The sequence below is a fragment of the Lampetra planeri genome, chromosome 57 (assembly GCF_965212315.1).
Source record: "Lampetra planeri chromosome 57, kcLamPlan1.2.h2, whole genome shotgun sequence".
Taxonomy (NCBI): domain Eukaryota; kingdom Metazoa; phylum Chordata; class Hyperoartia; order Petromyzontiformes; family Petromyzontidae; genus Lampetra; species Lampetra planeri.
The window spans coordinates 319,236-344,297 of record NC_136163.1 but is presented as its reverse complement, the minus strand read 5'-3'; the positions used below and the strand labels follow the sequence as shown (position 1 = coordinate 344,297).

The following is a 25,062-nucleotide window of genomic DNA, read 5'->3' as shown; positions in this document are numbered from 1 at the left end:
GAGGAGTTAGGTCACGTGAGAGAGAGGGGTGAGGTCTTAAGGGAGAGATACCGGAAGAGACGGGAGAGAGTGGGGAATAGAGACATAGTGAGGCCACGCAGGGCGGAGGTTGGAGAGTGGCGAGATCGCCACACACAGTAAGACTCGGCACCGTCGGCCAGCGGTGACCGAGCACGGAGGAACGGGGAGCAGCGGTGGAGCTGCAGTGAGAGCAGCCGGAGGACTGCACAAAGGGAACCTGCAGCGGGGCTGCATCGGAGTGAGAAAGGCTACGGGAGCGAAGGCAGCTGTCGAGCTGCCAAGCGGGGAGGCTCTGAGCGAGGGCCGTGTGGGACAAGTGTAAAGAACCCAAATAAAGGACAACGGAGACAGACCCAGTGAACGAGTCCTTTATCACATATGCATTGTCTTTGACACTGATTGGCCTACACCAGAAACAGCCTTCTTTATGGCCTTTTCTCACCAGTGTGAGACCAGAGAACACCAAAAACCTATTCTTATGTTTATCATTTTGGATACTGACAAAAAGTTCCCCGAGATATGGAATATACATGTTGCACATTTGGGCATGTGCAAATGCACGTTCACGTTTACACATTTTCTTAGCAGCACATAGAACACAGATTAACGAAGGTAGAGCAGATTACGTATACTAACTAAAACTGCATGAGGCAATTCAAGTAGTTTGTTACCACACGTTTTCCGAATTCCAATGAAGGTAGGGCTTGCAAACATCTAACCAATCCTAGGTGAGGCAGCATCGTACCCAAAGGACCATTCTTTGTGATTGAGGTAATCATCATACACATTCAGCTGTGTTTCCTCGTGGTATACCGCCAGTAATTATTATGTTCGGCAAAATTGTTGTACTTAACTTTTGGTTGTATTCATCTCGAGACTTTGCGAAGTTCTTCAATCATTTCCTAACTTTACTTTCATTGCTTTACTAGAGGGGCTCGTCCATCAGAATAATAATCTTTATTTAAAACTGGAGGAATCCGATTACCCTATGGAGCTCTTTTTCAGAGATTTCCAGTCTGGCTTCTATCCAGCAGTGGATAGAACATAGTTATAATCCAGTAGAAAAAGAGCCACAATAAATCCCTGTGTGAAAGTGCATCGGAAGCTCTGAGTATTGTGACTCGTGTGAGATGGCAGTGAGGCAGAGACCATGGAGCATCTCTTGGTCTGTCGGCTCCTGGAGGAGGCACGCATCCCAGAGGACCTAGCCTGGGCTACAGACCCAGGCCAACATCATCATCACCACGACGTGGCCCGATGCTAGATAAACATGCGACCGTGGTGGCAGGACACGAGAAGGAGGAGTATTATATAGTGTACTAGCGGGAAGTACCTGGCGTTGCCCAGGCGAAAAATATATTTCACAACTTCTCTTAAAAATACATATCCATACACAGATAGTAAGCTATTGTGAAAGCCCGGCGGGCCGTTTGTCCATTTCTCCACCAACAAAATTATAAGAGGCTTGTAGAAGTCCAAAAAGTTATAGAAAGTGGGGGGTAAATAGTTGATATAAAAGGTTTCCGAAAATGTTTACCCCCGCGTAGGTTTATATATACGTACACACCCTACAGACAACAGAGTAAGTAGTATTGTAGTATTTACTGACCGTAGTGGTATATACTGTTTTAGTATCTACTAACTCTATATTGCATATATCTAGCAACTCGATAGCAGTATCTACTATCACTACAGCAGTGCATACCGACTGTGGTGGTCCCTGCTATGATTACAGCACTGCATACTGACTGTAGTGGTTCCTGCTAGGATTACAGCAGTGCATACTGACTGTGGTGGTACCTTCTATGATTACAGCAGTGCATACTGTGGTTGTGCCTGCTATGACCACAGGAGCGCATAGCGACTGTGGTGGTACCTGCTTTCACTACAGCAGTGCATACCAACTGTGGTGATACCTGTTATCACTACAGCAGTGCATAACGACTGTGGTGGTACCCGCTATGACTACAGCAGTGCATAATGTGGTGGTACCTGCTATGACCACAGGAGCGCACAGCGACTTTGGTGGTATCTGCTATCACTACAGCAGTGCATACCGACTATGATGGTAACCTGCTATGACTACAGCAGTGGTGGTAACCTGCTATCACTACAGCAGTGCATACCGACTGTGGTGGTACCCACTATGACGACAGCAGTGCATACTGACTGGTGGTACCTGCTATGATTACAGCAGTGCATACTGTGGTGGTACTTGCTTTCACTACAGCAGTGCAAACTGACTGTGATGGTACCTGGTATGATAACAGCAGTGCAAAGTAACTGTGGTGGTACCTGCTATCCCGACAGTAGTACGTGCTGACTCTATAGCAGTATATATCGACTCTATAGCACAAAGTATTCACCTGACAAAGTGGCGTGGTGAGGCCTAGTCCCGTGCAGAGCCCCCGGCCTCGCCTAGATTGCCCAGCCGGCCGAGGTGGCACCTTGGCAGGCTGGGGGTTGGGCCGCTAACCCAGCCCCCCCCTCCCACCATCCTCCCGCCCGCGCTACAATAACACTAAGCGCTATAATATTAGTATCTACTGACACTTTGGGGTGGGGGGGGGAGAAGAGGACATGACACTTTGATGAATTTACCTCAACTTTGTGTGTATTTTTTTGCATTTTGAACACAAATGAGCAATCCGATGATGTGTGTGTGTGTTGCTAGTGGCAACCCGCAGGCAGCTTTAGCGGTGCGAGGAAATAATTAAATAAATCGGAATTGCAATTAATTGATAATTTCAATATTTTAAAGTTGACGGATGTGAAAACGGAATAGCGCTGGCTCACCATGGGGCTTACGGCGTGGTACATGGATACTTTTTTAAATGTAAATCCCACGGTTTTCGAGCCAAATCCTTCAAGTACACGTCCACAGACAGACGGACAGACAGACAAAAAATGACGTTTATAGGTAAGATAGAGGTTGACTGCCAATTTGGAATCTCAAATAAACAATAAAACGGTGAATGCAACTTTCAGTCCAAAACCCAATACGTTCTCTAACATGTCATACATGTCCATACTGTCATCTTCAATGTCCATGTCCTCGGGAATAGACAATGTTTGCTCCTTCATGCGTTTCACCTTCTTATCAAACTCTGTCTTGTTGGTCTAGATGATCACAAAAAAGTTTGTTACAAAATAAAGAAGCATTTACAACGCCTCAACTAGGCGGTGTCATTGTTGAACTTCTCTACAAATGTCGCAGACAGCAAATAAAACTTTTAAAACTCATTGTCAATGTAAAAAAATAACTACATTTTCTGCTTTTCAAACATATACTACAACAACATCAGCAACAACTTCCATTTGTAAGGGGCTGAATCGTTGAACCAAAGTCTCGGAGCGCCGCACATTGGGAAAAGTACGAGTTGGACACCAAGAGGAGGGAAAGGTTAACTAGGAAGGGTGGAAAGCAGAGACGGTATTACGTGAAGGCTGTTTCACGTCCATCACACTTTTGGCTTGTGTACCAAAGTCCATAACTGTAAAATCCACGTAAAATGAAATGCAAAATGAAACTAATTTTCTTAGTGGAAAATATAAATAACAAAATAAATAAGTTGATCGCATGCCTCATATTTGTGTCGCTCAAAAACAATAAAGGTATTTTTGCTACACATATCCTATCGGCCATTCGGCCGATAGAAAGTCTGCCTGTTGATGAGATACTAAATGTCAATGCTAGCTTGTAGTAAAACAATGCTTTTGCTGCAATGTACTCCCAGAAGCAATGTGACCATTGGGATGTGTAACAAAAAAATACTTTTTTTAATGTGTAGACAAATTTGGGAAGGAGGCGAATTGTCAACTTATTTTTATGGGACCCTTTTAGCCGGTATAATATAAATAAAGTGTAAAGCCTATTCTCTTTTCATCATCTCTATACTGATGAAAAAGGTCCCGTAAATATAACTGTTTAACCTGAGCTATAAATGCTTTGACATTTGCATCGCCTTTGTGCTCTTTGCCTTTTGGCGTTCTCTGGTCTAACAGCACCGGTGAGACAAGGTCATAACGAGGCTGTTTCTGGTGTAGGCCAATCAATTTCAAAGGCATACATTATCGAAGCATGCTTGTTTGCATGTTTTACCACAAGTATGTGTGGTTAATGCAGACTTGATACCTTTGCAATACGTCTGTCTATTTGGTGTTTGAACATCTTAACACCTATATTATTGCTGGTCAGGTTAAGCCTATCCTTGTTTTTGTCAACTTATTTGTTTTTGCTGTGAAATGTACATTAGTGTACGGTACTTAAGAATGGCTTAAATTCATATTGAGGACTGTTTCCCTTTTCCTTATTCAACAAAGTATTAATGTAAAAACCCTTCCGACCGAGTGAGTATTCTCACCGGATACAAATATAAAGAGTGTGCGATACGTACCGTGACCCTCATGTATAAACACTCATTCATAATAAAACTTGGCCAAAGATCCCAAATATAGGACCAGGACTTGGCCAATTGTTGGCGCTGGTTCTGGCTGCCCCTTCCACTTGCCTGTGATCTTCTGTGGCTCCGCACAATAACTGAACATTATACATTCTACAGCCTTTTGAGAGCCAGTTTGCATGAATGATGGTCTATACAAATAAAACATCAGTTTAATACGTAGGCTTTCGCGACCAATATTATCCATAAGAGGTTAATTTTGTGTTAGATCACGTTAAACCCGCCACCACCCGACACAGCCAATTAGTAAGGTTTATCACGTAAACAAAACATGCCAATTCGTTACTAGCACACCAGTGTTTTGGATAATAATTGTAAATGTTTGGGGTTTACTCTCCAACATACTGGTGTGCTGACCTAGTAACGAATTCGCATGTTTTGTTTAATCTTCAGGTGGGAGACAATTGCTTTTGTGGCGATCAAAACGTCGTGATCTATTATTTTTTCTACCTACGTGACTTTACCGAAATAACCAAAGAGAATGGATTTCTGCAGTCACGCAAGCTTCAAATCAAGAATGTTTTGTTTACTTAATAACCCTTACTTATTGGCTGTGTCGGGTGGTGGCGGGTTTAACGACACATTTACATTTACACAATCTAACACAAAAAACACCTCTTGTGAAATAAAAACATATTTTTTATTGTTACAATTAATCGAGTACCTCCAGTTGATTCTTCAAGCTTTCCATCTGGACCTGTTTCTGATTATTTTGTTCTTGCAGCGCTCTCTTCCCCTGCTCCAATCGTTTCTTCCGCTCGTCATTTTCTACCGAAAACATTTCACAACGCATAGCTAAACACAGAGGGCGCACATTGCCATGTAACAGTGGTTTACTCCACGTAATATGCGGGTGTGTGTGTGCGTGAGTGCGCGTGTGCGACTCAGCCTCAAATAAGTACCTGGTGCGATGTGTAAACATCGCCACTAGGGAGACAAAGGCGGCCGGGCGTGGTGTTGGCCACACACCCCCTCGTGTGCTATGCAGGCCTTTATAGGTGCTACTTGCTAACAGCACTTGCCCCAACAGTCTGTTTGGTTATACGGGGAATCTTTGTCTTTGTTTTCATTATGTTTAAGTGGAATTTGGGTAAATTAACATTTGCAGAGCAATAAGGTTTCATTGGTTGAGACGTACTGTAGTTGTAATCAGTAACATAGCAGTTAAATTAGCAAAACGTTTCATATGTCTGAATTTTTCAAAATGGTGCCATAACAACATCTTATGCACAGTGTATGGCTTTCCAAAAACTTGAGGTCGGACTGCTCACCGCTAACTCCCACCGCAATTAAGAACACAAATTACCTCGCGTATTCCTTTCCATTTGTGAGATGCCTTTGTCCATCATGAGGATGTTGCTTCCTGTGTCCTTAGTTTGATCCATGAACACCTTGAGGACATTTTCCTGCTATATAAGAAAATATTTGTCGGCACTTAACAACTTTGTGATTGAAAGTAAAGTAATGCTTTTATGAACGTAAATATGGGCCAGATTCATATTCTTGACTGATGAAATTGCCAGTAGAAACCAGCTGCCATCGAGATTTTACGCAAAGTAATGAAGACGTTGGATTTTCTTCAAAAGTGTGTAATGCGGGCGTAAGCGACCTTCCGGATGTGACGTCACGGGGGGTGGAGTCATGTGACGTGGGGGGAAGGTTCGGGTCCTTAAGCGGGTAAACCGGAAGGGGAAGGCAGTCGGGGTGTGAGCGGAAAAGAGTGAGGCCACGCGGGCGGGTGTGGAGAGGGGGGGGCGCCGACGGCCATCGGGAGCCAACCCCGAAGATAAGAGGAAGCTGCGGAGTGGTGTGCAGCTGCAGAGGAGACAGCCAGAAGGGCTGCGTGTTAGAGGCAGCGGTGTGGCTGCCAGGAGGAGCTGCGGAGAGAGAGAGAGACAGCAAGAGGCTGTCAGAGCTGCGGAGGGAGAGGAGTTGCAGCGAGTACAGCCAAGGGGGGCTGTGTGAGAGAAACAGCAGCGGAGCTGCTGTTGTGGATCGGGCCGACATTGGAGTCAGCACCGTGGAGAAGCTACAGAGTAAAGACAGCCGTGTGGGTGTACAGCACGAACCGAATAAAGGACACTGAGCCAGACATCGGGGTCCAGTCGTTTATTACACTGGTGTCGGAAGTGCAACGGCATGTCGAAACAAGTGAGGAAGAAAGTTAATCCGGCGCCTGCATCGGCTTCTTCGTCCGACGACGACGAACTCCCTCCAACCACGGATCCTGTTGGGGTGGTGGAGGAGAGCCCGGCTGAGGCGACCACGGGAACGGGAGTGGAGGATGTTGGCGCGGTGGCGGGTCCGTCGACATCATCAGACGCGGATCAACGATGGCAAGCGATGGCGGTACAACTGGAGGCACTTAAGGACGTCCTGGCGCATCTATGCCATCTCGTCGCGCCAGGGACGATGGATGATGCAAGTGGTGCTCCGCGGGCCGCCACGTTGCCTGTCCTGCCGCCGCCATTGCCCACGCGGCAAGAGGCCGCCATTTTGCGCGCTCCGTGGCGCCAAACCGCCATCTTGGCCACGCCGCGGGCCGACGCCATTTTGAATTTGCCATCACAACCACCACCATTGGAAGACGGCGGGAAGAGGAGTCGGAGTCGCCACCTTACAACGGTTAAAGAATTTTCCGTCGGTGGGGACTGGAGCGCGTTCGCCTGCCGCTTCTTGGCGGCGGTACGCACAGCAAGATGGACCGATGCGGAGGCTTTGGAGGTGTTGCCGACTCTCCTGGACGACGAATCTGTCCGATTCTTCCGTTCCATAACGACCGATAAGAAGGCAACTTTATGTGGTGTTTTTCAAGAAATGGCCGATGCTTATGAGCCACCAGATGATGCGCATCGGCGATTCGCTCAACGACAACGAGCACCAGAGGAGTCGCCCGTGGCGTTCAGGGGTGCGGTGCTGGAGCTGGCCATGGCAGCTTATCCTGAGACGCCACAGGACCTGCTCGAGCCTCTCATATTAGGGAAAATGTTGGAGCTGTCTCGGGATCTAGGGATCCCCATGCCTGTGTGTGGGCATGAGAAGCTAACTTCCCGGACGGCTGCTAAGTGTCTCGATGCGCAATTCAACCTCCGTCGCTGGAAACAAGTGACGGCGTGGACGGGGGGGCCCGTCAAAGAAGGGGATGCGCTGGGGTGGAACCCTGCGCAGGCTGTCTATGTTCCGGATGATCGGGGCCCTCAACAACTGACGGCCGCCTCCGCTCCATGGACGGGACGCGGCGGGCCGAGACCGCGCGCGGCGCTACCAGAACGGGGCCGTCAGGAGGCGAGGCCTGCGCTTCGGCGCAACGAGGCCGAATGTTTCCGCTGCGGGCGTAGGGGCCACTACGCCAGAGACTGCTGGGCCCGCTTCCCGGCTCCGCCGCAGCAGGAGGCCTCGGCACCGGTCAAGTCGGCTAAAGATCCTCCGAAACAGGCATGTCGGCACGCACCAGACACTCGGCAAGGCTTTACACCTCACCCATCACCGTCGTTGCGCCATCCTAACGTTGTGGTTAAAGCATGCCCTTCGACGGGGCCTTGTCGCTCGGTCACGCAATGGCGCAAGTTGGCACGGAGAGTCGTCGCGGCCGCTACGGGCTCGTCCACGGTACCGGGGTCTATACAAGGGGTGGACGTACGCATTTTGGTCGACTCCGGCGCGTCTGCGACTATTATTTCGGATGTCATTTTTCATCTGTTGGGCATCCCGCCGGGGGCTGTGCGTCCGGTTTATGGGTCGTGCGTCGCTGCCAACGGGGGTAGCATGGGTATCGTGGGTCAGGTGGATGCTAAGATATCTATTGGGGATGTGTCGGCCTCGGGTGTTGTGTTGATATCGAGATCTTTGGCGGTTCCTTGTTTGTTAGGCACCGATTTTTTGGCTAAGATGCCCATTTTGATCAAAATCAATGAGAATTGTATTGAACTGCCGGGGGGCCGTCAAATCTCGTTTCTGCCGTCGCCCTGGGGGCGACCTGCTTCGGCCGTACAAGTGCAGGCGCTGTCCGTCGCATCTGTGGACATCCCACCTGGTACACAGATGCTTATACCCTTGCGGTATCGGAAGCCCCTGCCTGATCGGCTAGGAGCAGTAGTGGTCTTGTTGTCACCGTCCGCCGCGATAACAACCGGGTTGGCGTTAGTGGGGGCACAGACCATCGTCCGGCCGGATCAATTACCGTTTTTACAGGTGCTTAATGCGGGGGGAGAAAACGTCCGTGTCCCGGCCGGTACGGTTGTGGCACATGCCACTACGGCGTTTGCGACCCATGATTGTCCACATAGCCGGGGCGTTGTTGCTGGGGTTTCCGAGCCAAGGAGTTCGGATGATCGTTGGGTTGCTCATTTATGTGACGAAAATTCTTCCCTGTCCATGGAGCAACGTGGTGCGCTGCGTAAATTGTTGTTGACATATTCCGATGTGTTCAGCTCCGATGATTTGGATTTGGGCCGCACTTCGTTGCTGTACCATCACATTGAGACGGGCGATGCTGCCCCTATTCGATTAAATTCGCATCGGATGAGTCCTGCGGAGCGAGAACACGTACGGGGGGCAGTGGAAGACATGTTGGCTGCGGACATTATATCGCCATCTAACAGCCCATGGGGCGCTCCAGTCGTCTTGGTTAAGAAGAAGGATGGCAAATTGCGATTTTGTGTTGATTTCCGCAAATTGAATAAGATATCGGTGGCAGATGCGTACCCCCTGCCGCGTATGGATGACTCCCTCGACGCATTGTCGGGGGCTAAGTTCTTTTCCACACTGGACCTCTCTTCGGGATTTTGGCAGCTTCCCCTTGACGAGTCCTCACGGGAGAAAACCGCATTCCGTACGCCGCAGGGGTTATTTCAATTCAACTGTCTCCCGATGGGATTGAATGCGGCCCCTGCTACATTTCAAAGATTGATGGAGCTCGTTTTGACGGGGTTGCAGTGGGAGACATGTCTTATATATTTGGACGATATCATTGTCTTCAGCCGCACATTTGATGAACATTTGGCGCGGCTGGAGACAGTGTTCAAGAGGATACGTTCTGCCAAATTGAAATTCAAACCAAAGAAATGTCACCTACTGCAACGGTCCGTCCGCTATTTGGGGCACATTGTGAGTGCTGAGGGAGTGTCCACGGATCCGGAAAAGACGGCGTGCGTCCGGGATTGGCCGACTCCGGCCACCGTGGGGGATGTTCGGCGGTTTTTGGGATTTGCCTCGTATTACCGAAGATTTGTGCCGGGTTTTGCGACGATTGCGAGGCCCTTGCATCTCCTTACGGGTAAAGGACGGAAATTTGTTTGGGGACAGCCGGAGGAGGCGGCCTTTCGGAGTCTGCGTGATCTATTGGCCACGGCCCCAACATTGGATTATCCCGATTTCGATCACCCATTCATTCTTGATACGGACGCGAGTGACACAGGTATTGGGGCGGTGTTATCACAGTCTAAAGGGGGTGTAGAGCGTGTCGTGGCGTATGGTAGCCGAGTCTTGTCTCCTGCGGAAACCCGCTACTGTGTCACTCGCAGAGAACTATTGGCGGTTGTTTTTTTCCTACGGCAATTTCGACCATACCTCTACGGTCGTTCTTTTATTGTGCGTACGGATCATGCGGCCTTGCAATATGCCCTTAAAATTGACCAGCCATCCGGACAGTTGGCACGTTGGTTGGACACGCTACAGGAATTTTCCTTCCAAATTCAACATCGGAAGGGAGTGCGCCATGCGAACGCTGACGCACTTTCCAGATTACCGCGGCGCGCCCCTTGTAAATGTGAGTCGGGGACGCATAGGTGTTCGCCGATTCCAAACCCCCCTCAGCCGCTTACGTTGGCCGTCGAGAAGTCGGACACTCCGATGGAACCGGGACCGGCTGACGGGGTTTTGAATCTGCCGCGGTCTGTCTGGATCCGGGAACAGATGATGGATGAGTCATTGGTGTCCTTGCGGAAGCGGTCTGCTAAGGACAATGGGAGTCCGAGTACGGCTGTGGGGCCGCAAACCGCTCTCCGAGATGGTCTGCTTATGTGGCGGGAGGGGTTCCAGGAACGTTGGCGCCTGGTGGTACCAACGTCCTTGCGATTCGAGTTGATTAGAACCCTCCATTGTGACACTCTCTTACATTTAGGGGTGCAGAAGACCTTGTTGACGTTGCAACGTCATTATTTTTGGCACGGCATGGCGACAGATGTCGTAGGGCACGTGCGCGCGTGCCCTGCGTGTGCACGACGTAAGCCGCCGAAACATCCTTACGTGCCGCCTCTCCAGTCGATTCAGGTGTCTCGAGTCAATGAATTGGTGGCACTGGACATATTGGGACCTTTTCCACCATCGGCGAGGGGTAATAAATATTTGCTGGTAGGGGTTGAGTACCTCTCCCGTTGGCCGATGGCCTGGCCGTTGCCCGATCAGTCGGCCGCGGCCATTACCGACGCCTTTTTGTTTGGGTATATTATGGATAAGGGGGCGCCTGAGAGACTCCTCACGGACCAGGGCAGGAATTTCTCTTCTAAATTATTGGCGGAAGTGTGCGCGGGCCTTGGGACTAAGAAAGTACGGACATCCCCATACCATCCGCAGACGGATGGTATGGTTGAACGGCTGAACAGGACATTGTCTGCCATGCTTTGCCATACCGTGAGTGAACAACAATCAGATTGGGATCTGCACATCCCCGGGGTGCTTTCGGCGTACAGGATGACGCCTCATGCGGCTACAGGATATTCGCCGTTTTACCTTATGTATGGTCGGGAAAACGTGCCGCCGGTGGATGTGCAATTGGGAACTGGGGTGAAGGGACCTCGTAAACCACTTCCTGAATACATTCAGGACACGGTTCGCCGAGTCACGGAGGCGCGGGAGAATGCCCGCGTGGCTACGGCCAAAGCCCAGGCCCGGAACGAGCGATATGCGCGACGGTCTGAGGGGGAGTGCCCTTGGAAGGTTGGGGACCTAGCCTGGCTTCATTGTCCACAGGTACGTCCGGGGACCTCGCCGAAATTGCACAAACCCTGGCATGGTCCCGTACGCCTCATTGCGGTTCCCAACCCACAGTCAGCACGCGTCCAGATTGGGTCTCGTCGCTGGGTTGTGCATACGTCGCGCTTGAAACCATATGTTGCTCCCTTACATGATGCGTCATCCCCCAATGTTGCCTTGCCGGGGTCTGTTGCTGCTGACTCTCCCCTGCCTGCGTCCATTGATCTTGCTAGAGCGCCTGTCCTACCTGTTCCAGACAGGCCGGCCGTGACATTGCGGGAGACGAGGGGCCCTGCTCGGAGGACGCCTGCCAGGTCTGCGGGACCTTCGAGCCCTGCAGCCCTTCCGACCCAGCTGCGGGCACGGTCACAGGACAAGCCCAAGACTAACTCTTTAAAGACACGGGACGGCGGTGGACTTCCAGCTGCGACAGGGGGATTACCCCCTGTCATTCCTCGACTTTCATCGCGTTCCCGTTCTGCGAGTGGGCCGCCGACCGTCCGGGACGGGCCGGCGACCCGCACACGTTCCAAATCGCTTACGTTTCGTTGATTGTTGTTGTCTTGTTATTTTTTTCTTACAGTTGTATTTATTGCATGCTTTTTGTACGTTCGTTGATGTTAATTGCGTTGTTGTTGTTGTTCTTGCTGTTACATTGTATGCTTAGTGTCCTTTAGGGGGGGAAGCTCGGTTCGCCGCATTACGATTTGCTATTGGTCAGCCGAGGTCGGCTGGGATTTTTCTACGGGGGAGGGTGGTGTAATGCGGGCGTAAGCGACCTTCCGGATGTGACGTCACGGGGGGTGGAGTCATGTGACGTGGGGGGAAGGTTCGGGTCCTTAAGCGGGTAAACCTGAAGGGGAAGGCAGTCGGGGTGTGAGCGGAAAAGAGTGAGGCCACGCGGGCGGGTGTGGAGAAGGGGGGGCGCCGACGGCCATCGGGAGCCAACCCCGAAGATAAGAGGAAGCTGCGGAGTGGTGTGCAGCTGCAGAGGAGACAGCCAGAAGGGCTGCGTGTTAGAGGCAGCGGTGTGGCTGCCAGGAGGAGCTGCGGAGAGAGAGAGAGACAGCAAGAGGCTGTCAGAGCTGCGGAGGGAGAGGAGTTGCAGCGAGTACAGCCAAGGGGGGCTGTGTGAGAGAAACAGCAGCGGAGCTGCTGTTGTGGATCGGGCCGACATTGGAGTCAGCACCGTGGAGAAGCTACAGAGTAAAGACAGCCGTGTGGGTGTACAGCACGAACCGAATAAAGGACACTGAGCCAGACATCGTGGTCCAGTCGTTTATTACAAGTGTATGAAAGGCAACATTTTCCAGCATTTCGATTTAAAGCTTTCGTGACTGCAGGGATTCATCTTCTTGGTTTTTTCGGTAAAGTCACGTAGAAGGGAAGTAATAAAATAATAAAAATAAAACATAATAAAATGAAACAATTCTCACGACGTTTCGGCCACAACGCAAGCAGCCGTCCTCAGGTGAAGAATGAGACAATCCAAGCTAGGAGCTTACATATAAGCTGGGTTGGGGGTGGGAGAAGAGCGCCTTAACAAAAAGAATGTGCATATCAAGAGGAATTTAGCATATACATGGGAAATGCGCAGGGGGCGGGGGGGTTTCAAAGTCATACCATGCCCACGCACTATGCAGGATCAAGAGCACCAAGGGGGGGTGCAGGGATTAGCATTAACAAAGGAAAGGAATGCCAATGATATGTAGCTGCAGTTACTAAACAACACCGTAGAAAACTAAAGTATAAACTACATACAAAAAACTAAAATATAAACTGCATAGCACCATCAGTATACTTACTATACTCTACAATAAGCTGAGTTACTAACAGCAAGTAATACATTACAATTCTACGTCGTAAAAGTTATATAATATGCTTCCATCTAAACTTTATTCTCTTACATCAACCGAGCATATACCGTACTATATACTGCCATAGATAAACCCAACATTAAATTATATACTGTATTGCAATAAACCACATTTCAACATAACACTATGTATTATTCTACCTACCCTAATGTGTATCAAAATGGTTTATTACGTCCTTCCAATGATTGCTAAGCCAGAATCCATCTTCTCGATTAAAATTGTCTCTGTGTTTGTATATGTGGATCGCCTCATGAACGAATCTCTCATGATAGCCAGGTGGCTTGCAGAGAACCTCTGTCTTGGAGAAGTCAATGTCATGTGAGCCCACTGAGTTGTAACAGTGATCTGCCACGGCTGAGGTGTTTGTCCTACCGTGTTTCAGGTCAGCTTTATGTTCACGGATGCGGTCCGAGACATGTCGTTTGGTTTGTCCAATGTAACTGCTACCACAGATCCAGGTCCGATTCAACACAGTACATAAAATCCGTGATCTGGTACCGTCTGTAAAAGATGTGGTTCCAGACATACAGCACCCTGGTGTCTACAAACTAAGTTGCCTCTGTGGATTCTGGCTTAGCAATCATTGGAAGGACGTAATAAACCATTTTGATACACATTAGGGTAGGTAGAATAATACATAGTGTTATGTTGAAATGTGGTTTATTGCAATACAGTATATAATTTAATGTTGGGTTTATCTATGGCAGTATATAGTACGGTATATGCTCGGTTGATGTAAGAGAATAAAGTTTAGATGGAAGCATATTATATAACTTTTACGACGTAGAATTGTAATGTATTACTTGCTGTTAGTAACTCAGCTTATTGTAGAGTATAGTAAGTATACTGATGGTGCTATGCAGTTTATATTTTAGTTTTTTGTATGTAGTTTATACTTTAGTTTTCTACGGTGTTGTTTAGTAACTGCAGCTACATATCATTGGCATTCCTTTCCTTTGTTAATGCTAATCCCTGCACCCCCCCTTGGTGCTCTTGATCCTGCATAGTGCGTGGGCATGGTATGACTTTGAAGCCCCCCCGCCCCCTGCGCATTTCCCATGTATATGCTAAATTCCTCTTGATATGCACATTCTTTTTGTTAAGGCGCTCTTCTCCCACCCCAAACCCAGCTTATATGTAAGCTCCTAGCTTGGATTGTCTCATTCTTCACCTGAGGACGGCTGCTTGCGTTGTGGCCGAAACGTCGTGAGAATTGTTTCATTTTATTATGTTTTATTTTTATTATTTTATTACTTCCCTTCTACGTGACTTTACCGAAAAAACCAAGAAGATTTTCCAGCATGTTCATCAGGTTATATCTCTTAACTCGATACAGTTCATCGCGTTAATACGGCACTGCTTATTTCCATAACCGTGAGATTATGTAGTCTCTGTCCGATGAAATTATCTCAATGCACAAAATGTATGACCATAGGAAATCCCGTTTTCATTACAGTTTAGTGAAATGCCTGGTTGGTCATGAAGATTCTGCATGATCAATCACTTATATAAAGAGTATCAAAGTGTTGTGGTGCAAAGACGACTTGGAGGCAGATCTTCTTTAGGGGCTCACACCAGGGGTTTATTAGGGGCTTACGCCAAGGGTTTATTAGGGGCTTACACCAATAACGGGCTCAGGGATAATATACTTGTCCCCAGTGGTAGGGGTCCGAGGCTCCCAAGCACAACCAGCTTCCCAGGCTCTTCCCTCTGCGCCGGCCGAGGGATCATCCAACATCGGCCGACCGGGTAAAGCAGCCACTCCTATTGCTAGTGCTGGTTCCCTTCTAGGCTCCGTCAGCCCTTCCCCAGGATCGAACTTCCACCCTTCACTGCGACGACCCCGCTCACGTCACGGGCTCCAGCTTAAGTACCCCCGGGAGACATGACGCTGTCGTCCCGCCCCCTATGCATGACGTCACTTCCCGTGACGTCATCACACCGGAAGGGCCGCATGACGTAATGTCCCTGACTACTCCTCTACATTACCCCCCCCGCCTCGTGAAAAAAAAATCAGCCGACCCAGCCGTAACAATTACGAAAGCGGAGCCCGGTAACCCGGATAGGAAGACAACAACATGAAAGAGCGCATGTGACACGTGTGTGAAGGTGGGACCGGCTGCTAGAACAGAAACCCAACATTAGGGCAGCATGGTACAAGACAAAGTTTGGAGGCCGCCATTACAATGGACTCCCTCGCTCAGAGTGAGATGGGCATCTCACAATCCAGCCAATGGGAGGCGCCGTACCTTGCTGCGAACTCTCGGGTTCGTGGATGAAACACGCGGGCTCAATGGTTGTGGTGTGACATCAGGCAACCACAATGCACTTAGCATCCAAACCCACCACTCTATAAGAGCCAACGTCTATCGCGCTCTGCCCACTGAATGCACCCCTTGATTGTAAGTCCACTGTTCTCACCATTACACCGTGGCAGGTCTTGTTCTCAAAACATGTATTTAAAATGACTTGATTGACAATGGGGGTGGAAATGCAACAGGTGAGGCTTTAAAAGGGATTTACCGCCATGCCCAGTCCTGGGGTGCTGTTGTAGTTTTCTTGGAGATTCTCCATCAAGGCCTGGTACTCCTGGAAGCCTCCTGGCCGATAGAATTCACGCTGCTGCACCTTCACTTTAATGGGCTGGTACAGCTGCAGAAGGCGTTCCTTACACTTGCATTGTGACGCCTCTGCATTTTTCATAATCAGCCCCTTGTAAACTTCAGTGATTTCTTTCTAAAATTAAATTGGAGCAGAGATATTCAGATATTGAAAATAAATTGTGTAACGTGGCATCCATATCTAAATTTGTCGTATGTTGTGTACGGACTATGCTGTCGTTATTCCTAGAAAGTACATTTAGAGCAAAACCCAGATTCTCTAAACTAAGACAAAGTTATTATTTACAACTACTAAACTATTTTTTATTTACCAAGTAAGGCCCACTTAGCTATATAGCTCTTTTACAGAAGGAACAACAAAATCAATGACATCAGCAGCAGATGTGCAATATCAGGCATTGTTAATTGCATTTTGAGTAATCAAGTATTCAATATATTTTAAATTATGAATGCGTCAGCTGTTCATTTCAGCTCTACAGTAATACTATATGCTCAGCAGCGATATTGAGCTTAAGATTAGGGGTGATTAATTTGGCCAAACATCCCAATATTGAACCACAGAGCTCAAGAAATTGTTGGCACCAGCTCGAGGTTGCCCTACTGCTTGCCTGTGGTTTCCAATGCCTCCAAATGTATTCTCTTTCTCTCAGAGTGAACGAAAACCGTGCGCATTACACATTATTTATGATCATTATTATACTTCTATTTAAAGCTTTCGTGACTGCAGGGATTCATTTTCTTGGTTCTTTCTGTAAAGTCACGTAGAAGGGAAGTAATCAAATAATAAAAATAAAACATAATAAAATAATTCTCACGACGTTTCGGCCACAACACAAACAGCCATCCTCAGGTGAAACAAGGTCTGTCGAGGCGACAGCGTCTGAATGAAACAGCACACGTGCTTGAAGCATATATATAAGCTGGGTTGGAAAGGGGGGGGGAAAGGGCACCTTGACAAAAGAATTTGCATATCAAGAGGAATTTAGCATATTTATGGGAAATGCAGGTATGTGATTAGTACTACTTATGTCCGTGCATTATGCAGGATTAGCAGCATCCAAGGGAGGGGATATGGGAAATGCAGGTATGTGATTAGTACTACTTATGCCCGTGCATTATGCAGGATTAGCAGCATCACAGGGAGGGGATAGGGGTAGCATTAATAAAGGGAAGAAGTGTTAATAGTATGTAGCTGCAGTAACTAAAACCACCACGTAAACAACCAAAATATAAACTACATAGTATCATCATTATACTAAATATACTCTACAATAAGCTGAGTTACTAACAGTAAGTAATACATTACAATTCTACGTCGTAAAAAATATAATATGTTTCCATCTAAACTTTATTCTCTTACATCACACGAGTCTACACCGTACTATATACTGCCATAGACAAACCCAACTTTAAATTATATACTGTATTGCTATAAACCACCCTATACCTTATCCATTGTAATATTACACTATGTATTATTCTACCCACCCTAATGTATATCACACTGCTGTATATTCACTATACAATTACGATACTATATATTACTTTGTACATTGTATTAAGCATATACATTTGTATACTATTTGTTATTATACATTGTACCGTTGACCGTCGTGTGAAAGATACTAAGAGGAAGAAACAAAATATGTCAATGCAGCGGAGCAAAGAATCCATTCCCTGCGGAGAATACAATGCCAGTGAGTGGATCGGGGTCTGAAAGTCACCGTAAACGTGAACACAATCAGTTAAGATCCGAAATGGTTTATTATGTCCTTCCAATGATTGCTAAGCCAGAATCCATCTTCTCGGTTGAAATTGTCTCTGTGCTTGTATATGTGGATCGCCTCATGAACATTCGTTCATGAGGCGATCCACATATACAAGGTTCCAGACATACAGTACCCTGGCGTCTACAAACTAAGTTGCCTCTGTGGTAGCAGTTACATTGGAGAAACCAAACGACATGTCTCGGACCGCATCCGTGAACATAAAGCAGACTTGAAACACGGTAGGACAAACACCTCAGCCGTGGCAGATCACTGTTACAATTCAGTGGGCTCACATGATATTGACTTCTCCAAGACAGAGGTTCTCTGCAAGCCATCTGGCTACCATGAGAGATTCGTTCATGAGGCGATCCACATATACAAACACAGAGACAATTTCAACCGAGAAGATGGATTCTGGCTTAGCAATCATTGGAAGGACGCAATAAACCATTTCGGATCTTAACTGATTGTGTTCGCGTTTACGGTGACTTTCAGACCGCGTTCCACTCACTGGCATTGTATTCTTCGCAGGGAATGGATTCTTTGCTCCGCTGCATTGACATATTTTGTGTCTTCCTCTTAGTATCTTTCACACGACGGTCAACGGTACAATGTATAATAACAAATAGTATACAAATGTATATGCTTAATACAATGTACAAAGTAATATATAGTATCGTAATTGTATAGTGAATATACAGCAGTGTGATATACATTAGGGTGGGTAGAATAATACATAGTGTAATATTACAATGTATAAGGTATAGGGTGGTTTATAGCAATACAGTATATAATTTAATGTTGGGTTTGTCTATGGCAGTATATAGTACGGTGTAGACTCGTGTGATGTAAGAGAATAAAGTTTAGATGGAAACATTATTTTTTTACGACGTAGAATTGTAATGTATTACTTACTGTTAGTAACTCAGCTTATTGTAGAGTATATTTAGTATAATAATGATAATATGTAGTTTATACTTTAGTTGTTTACGTGGTGGTTTTAGTTACTGCAGCTACATACTATTAACACTTCTTCCCTTTGTTAATGCTACCCCTCTCCCCTCCCTGTGATGCTGCTAATCCTGCATAATGCACGGGCATAAGTAGTACTAATCACATACCTGCCTGCATTTCCCATATCCCCTCCCTTGGATGCTGCTAATCCTGCATAATGCACGGACATAAGTAGTACTAATCACATACCTGCATTTCCCATAAATATGCAAAATTCCTCTTGATATGCAAATTCTTTTGTCAAGGCGCCCTTTCCCCCCCCCCCTTCCAACACAGCTTATATATATGCTCCAAGCACTTGTGCTGTTTCATTCAGACGCTGTCGCCTCGACAGACCTGGTTTCACCTGAGGACGGCTGCTTGCGGTGGCCGAAACGTCGTGAGAATTATTGTATTATGTTTTATTTTTATTATTTTATTACTTCCCTTCTACGTGACTTTACCGAAAGAACCAAAAAGACATTATTATACTTTTAGAAAACAGAAAGAAAGATGACGAACAGAGATAAAAAAGAACTTGTGCTGAAACTCAAACTGACCATGAGCTCCTTCTCGTGAGCGTGGTCCTTGTCGAGCACAGAGCGGCCGTGGAACAGCGCAACGGCCGCCTCCACGCCCTCCTGGTGCCGCGCATTGAGCTCCAGCGTGGGAAGAGAGAGACGCTCCGCGACCGGGCCCATCGCCTCCCGGTAGAGTGCTAGCGCCGCCTCCTTGGCCTGCCGGTTCGCCAGCGTCACCACCTGCACGAGGGCGCTCTCCATGCAGGGCAATGCGTGCGCCCGCTGAGCTGACGCATACTGCTCCACCAGTTCAATGAAAGCTTAAACGACAAAGAAAAAGTGAAATATTTTCAGGAGCCGGTTGGTGGTTCGTGAAGACGCATGAAGCTGTGTTGCATTTTAATAGACAAACGTTATTGAGATAACACAAGTGCGTGCGGCAAAACGTCAGAATGGAGAAATGAAAGCATGAAAAAAAGTGGAACGTAAATGGAGAAAGCATTAGCCAGCTCAGATTTGCTGATGACACAGTTATTTTCACAAGCAGTAAAAAGAAATGACAAAAGATGATTGGCGAACTCCACGAACAACGCTACAAGACAGATGCGACTGGAGCGAGGGTAATGGTCACCAAGTGTGCCCAACAATGTCAACCCTGCGAGTACCAGTGGTTGTGCGATGAGAGAGGGAAGAGGGACCAGGCCATTTTCCAGCTTAGAGGCTCCAGGGTATGATTAGAAGTCAGGAGGGAGAGCTGACAAGGAAGTCATATGTCCTGAAAGAGGCCCCCCCTGCTTTGAGTATTTATAGTCTGTTCTCCTGTAACGTCGGGTGTGTTCATAACACAAATTGTAGAGAACGCAATGAATGTATTAAGGGGGAACACATTTTTCGGAGTGCGGATGCGGATGAGATATAACACGATTGAGTGAACAGAACTATGTCGCGCGAGTAGGAATAAGCGGTCGTAAGGCTGCCTCGGCATCGCATCACACAAGGCATTGGATATGCTGCTGGATGCTTCTAGATGCAACCCACGTGCCTCGGTCTTTGTTCAGCCTGTGTACGTATCTCACGTGTTATCGCAGACTGTGCTTTACGTTATATTATTTTTAATTTATGACAAAACAATTTTTCCACAACGCGATGTTCTTCAGGAACGCAACTACCACCGCGTTATAGGAGAACATGTGTTTTTAAGACACGCCACATGAGATCCGCAACATCTGAAGGCGCGCCGACCGTGAAGCGTTCACCTACATGCAGCCTACACAAGCGACCTTACTGTGGGTGGAGATGACTGTTCCGCAGACGTGCTTGACTTTGGCAGAATCCAAGATGTACTTAATTAAATTGTCGGCCACGCTGAGGAACTTTGGGTTGAGCCTGTCGTCCGGTAGCTCCTCAAGGTGCTCCAGGTGTTGTGCTTCAGCTGGCACTGGGAACACGAAACACTTTCGCTCCTGGAAAGAAAACAATGGTGAGAAACGTGAAGCTCCAGCCGGTGGCTTTTTGCCTCATTTGAATGGCAAAATTATAACACTACAGTGAATTAATTCCCCGCAAACAATCATGTAAAGGAAACAGGATGCTCATTCATCATTATATGTGCGTGTTAGACGTGTCTAAACCAAATTCCTACAAAAAATACAGTTTGAAGAATAGACAGCTACTTCGAAAAAATATTTAAATTCTGTGCATTGAAAATGTGTCTGTCTGACGTGTACAATTTTAAGTACTATATACCGATTATATTGAATTAAGTCAATAAGGGTGGCACAGTTCAATTAGGGTGACGCAATGGCAATGCTTTCGCTCCACAGTAAGAAAGGTCCGAGTTCGATTCCCGACTCGGGCAGCTTTATGTGTTGAGTTTGTATGTTAGGGGTGCCACGGTGGCGAGATATTAACTACCTCGTCTGGTATACAGGAGGTCGTGGGTTTGACCCTGACGCCTGTATATTTGGAGTTTGCATGTTCTCCCCGTGGTGGCATGGATTTTTTTCTCCGGGTCCTCCGGTTTTTCCATCCACATTTAGAAACATGCGTTTAGAACAGTGGTATTTGGCTGCTATAAATCTCCAATTAATTGAGCTATCATTTGTGAAAAATAAGAATACATGACTTTACCGAAAGAAATAAAGAGTATGGATTCTTGCAGTCACGAAAACTTCAAATCTAGATCTATCATATTCTTAGGTTTTTTCGGTAAAGTCACGTAGGTAAAACATCAAAATTAATGAAAATAAAATAAAATAAAAACAAAAATCACGACGTTTCGGAGGCAACACAAGTCTCCGTCATCAGGTGGGACCGTCACAGCCGAATTAGCTGCATCTATCATTTGTGGCCAGGTCGCTTCTGAAAAAGAGCTATATAGCTCAGTGGGCCATACCTGGTCAAACAAAAATAGTTTCATGTTCTCTCCCTGTTCTGCATGGGTTTCCGTTAGGTTCTTCGGTTTCATCTCATAGCTAAAAGAAAACTCCGCACAATGTTGACTGGTGTTGCCCAAAATATCCAGATGCTGAAAAATTACCTCCAAATTACTCGATTGGGCTCACACAGTCGTAATATGCACCGAACTGTAAACACTCGGCAGGATCCTTCTGACAAATTTGCCTTGAGATTCATTGAGGCTTTCCTTGCTGAACCTGTTTTGCAACTGACTTGTCCAGACATAAATAACCACAGATTACTTACCAACACACGATTGGGGCTACAAGTAACTCCGTGATGTTTTTGCAAACCGGAAAAAGTGCACCCAGAACCGCGAATCGCCCCAACAATGTGTAATTTAACATGATCAATTTATTTCGGTTTGTTTACCCATGGAACCTGGGTCTCAACTCTTTTTCAGGAGGGCCCTGCCAGGTTTTCACAGGAGTGGGGCAATGTTGCCGCCGCTGCTGGATTGTAATCCCGAGTTAGTGATTTGCAGGAAATGTTTCAGCATTGGGAAGTTTGCCCGATATCCAGTTACAATGATATTGTGCATCTGCGGGAAGAAACCAGAGAAGCCAGAGGAAACCCTTGCAGAACAGGGGGAGAGAATATACAAGCTCCATACAGAAAGGTGCCCGAGTCAGGAATCGAACCCAGGGTCTTCCTGCTGTGAGGCAAGAGTGTTAGAGCTGCACCACCACGCCAAACGTGGGGGTTACGATCCTAAAAAATGGCGTGTTGGGCAAAACCACAGTCGCCAAATATATGAAATATAGGGTTGCGTTCCTGGGTTCGAAATCATCGACTGTAGAGTACAAGTGCACAGCGCACCACTTGCCACCCCCAGCCCCTCCCCCCGTGTTCCAGAAAACCGACCTCAACAAGTAAACCACATACGGCCCAATCGTGCGTTTGACAAAGTAGCGTTGGTCAAGGTGTGCGACCGCACCTTGAAGTAACCGCAGAGCATCTCCCGCTGCTCGTTGAACTCGCGGCAAGCCTTGGCTAGCCCCTTCTTGCGCATTTGCAGGCAGTGCTCCATGTAGTCGTCGGCCGTGCAGGGCCTGCCTCCCACCTCCAGGTGCAGCGTGAAGTCCCGCATGCACATCACCAGCGACGGGAAGTGTCGGTGAAAGTCCGAGCCGATGCGGTCATCCTTTTGGTGCTCCTTCGTTCTCACGTGGTCTGCTAGGTTCAATATGAAGCTACGACGTATTGCAGTCAAGGGTAAGACAACACAACATGCTCATTCAGGTAGTGTTTCTATGCTAATAGTTGTATGTCTGTGTGTGGGGACAGGTAGTTATCGAGCTGCGCTACGAACCTGGCAACTCGAGTTTGATACCTGCTCACGGCCAACACCTGCGACAATTATCTGCACCGGTCCTGGGCCTCCTCCTCTAGGTCGACTCACTCTCAAATGAGTAACTGGTGCGGTGTGTAAACAACACCACTGGGCAGACAAAGGCGGTTGGGCGTGGTGCTGACCATCCACCCCCTCGTGTGCCGTGCCAGCCTTCATAGGTGCTTGCTAAAAGCACTTGCCCTAACAGTTAGTTTAGGCTATGGCTATATTGGGGGATCTTTGTCTTTCAACTCCTTTGTTCGGCAATGTTTTCACATTTGTCCTTTCCTTCACCAAGCCTTTGCAGTTTTAGATTCGCTCACACAGTCGTAATATGCCCCTTAACGTAAATAGTACCACATCTTATATTGCTAGTGATTTCATCATTTGACCTTGATTGTTAGTTACCAGATTACAATCTCGAACATCTGCACCAATTGAAGATTTTTATTTATTTTTATTATGAGTATAATTTTATTTTAAATTTCGGCTGGAATCGTTTTGAATGCATGCGTGCAAACATGGTGCAGAAAGATGCACACGGCCCATGCGCACGTACACATGTGCATTCGGACAAAGTCGAAAGTGATTTACTGCCAATTGAGCATTGAAGCGGTACCCATTTTCGATTTACAGCCCTGAGTCAGTGGTGGGTATTCCACAATCCTATGGCGGGGGCAAGTATATTTAGAGGACAACTATCGTTGACTTCTGCACAAAATAGTATATAGTAGTAGGTTTTTACCCTTTTAAACTGGTACAAAACTGACACCTTTATTCAAGGCATCATGTTTGCAAAGGTGTCAGTTTTGTACCAGTTTAAAAGGGTAAAAACCTACTACTATATTTTGCCACTGGTAAAAGAGATCTCATAAAATAGTATATATTTTGACACGGAGGCTTTCACGGCCAATATTATTTGTAATAAAGGTGTTTTGGGTTAGATCACGTATATATACTTTCTGGTAAAATCGCCCGATGATGCCGGATGTAATTACCAGCAAAACGTCGTACCCAAATTGTGAATGTTGTGGATGTACTCTCTAACACAGCATTGGGCTGAAGTAGTAACTAGTTGGCACGTTTTTTTACGTGACAAACCTTACTGGTTTGCGGTGTCGAGTGGTGTCGAGTTAACAACACATTTATATGGAGAAATTTGAGACTGACGCCATCCAGACTGCCACTCTACGCCCGACCTTATGGAAGAGGTACGTAGATGACACTTTTGTCATCTGGCCACATGGCCGGCCTGCTCTAGACCAATTTCTCGACCACATCAATTCCATACACCCAGCCATCAGATTCACCATGGAAGTCGAAAAAGATGGCAAGCTACCCTTTTTGGATGTCCTAATTAAAAGGAGACCTGATGGTCCAATGAGCCACTCTATCTACAGGAAAGCCACCCCTACAGATGCTTACCTAAAACCGGATTCCCACCACCATCCATCCCAGAAGAATTCCCTCATCAAGACTTTATACCATAGAGCCCAATGCATATCCGACCAGGAACACATTGCCAGTGAACTCAAACACGTACGCCAAGCTCTTAAGGCTAATGGTTACTCCGACTACACAATCCGCAAAGCCATCACTCCAACCATTAAGAAGGATCTTGTTGAGGAGCCTTTCAAGACCATCACCTTACCCTACATTGCTGGGGTCACAAAAAAGATCTCCAAAATCCTGATAAAACACAAGATCCAGGTCAGATTCAACACAGTACATAAAATCCGTGATCTGGTCCCGTCTGTAAAAGATGTGGTTCCAGACATACAGTACCCTGGCGTCTACAAATTAAGTTGCCTCTGTGGTAGCAGTTACATTGGAGAAACCAAACGACATGTCTCAGACTGCATCAGTGAACATAAAGCAGACTTGAAACACGGTAGGACAAACACCTCAGCCGTAGCAGATCACTGTTACAATTCAGTGGGCTCACATGATATTGACTTCTCCAAGACAGAGGTGCTCTGCAAGCCATCTGGCTACCATGAGAGATTCGTTCATGAGGCGATCCACATATACAAAC

The 25,062-nt window shown here is 47.1% G+C and overlaps 1 protein-coding gene across 1 annotated transcript in view; it reads right to left on the bottom strand.

The window, feature by feature from the left end:
• Nucleotides 1-375: 375 nt before the first annotated feature.
• LOC144735758 (guanylate-binding protein 2-like) overlaps nt 376-25,062 on the bottom strand; it is a 46,299-nt gene continuing 21,612 nt past the window's right edge. Inside the window, exons 4-10 of the mRNA XM_078618260.1 lie at nt 22,632-22,887; nt 20,523-20,700; nt 19,277-19,557; nt 15,857-16,069; nt 5,791-5,893; nt 5,149-5,252; nt 376-3,141 (exon numbers count right to left, since the gene is read on the bottom strand). Of these exons, the coding sequence (XP_078474386.1) occupies nt 2,974-3,141; nt 5,149-5,252; nt 5,791-5,893; nt 15,857-16,069; nt 19,277-19,557; nt 20,523-20,700; nt 22,632-22,887 (1,303 nt within the window). The 3' untranslated portion in view covers nt 376-2,973. The remainder of the gene's footprint in view (nt 3,142-5,148; nt 5,253-5,790; nt 5,894-15,856; nt 16,070-19,276; nt 19,558-20,522; nt 20,701-22,631; nt 22,888-25,062) is intronic.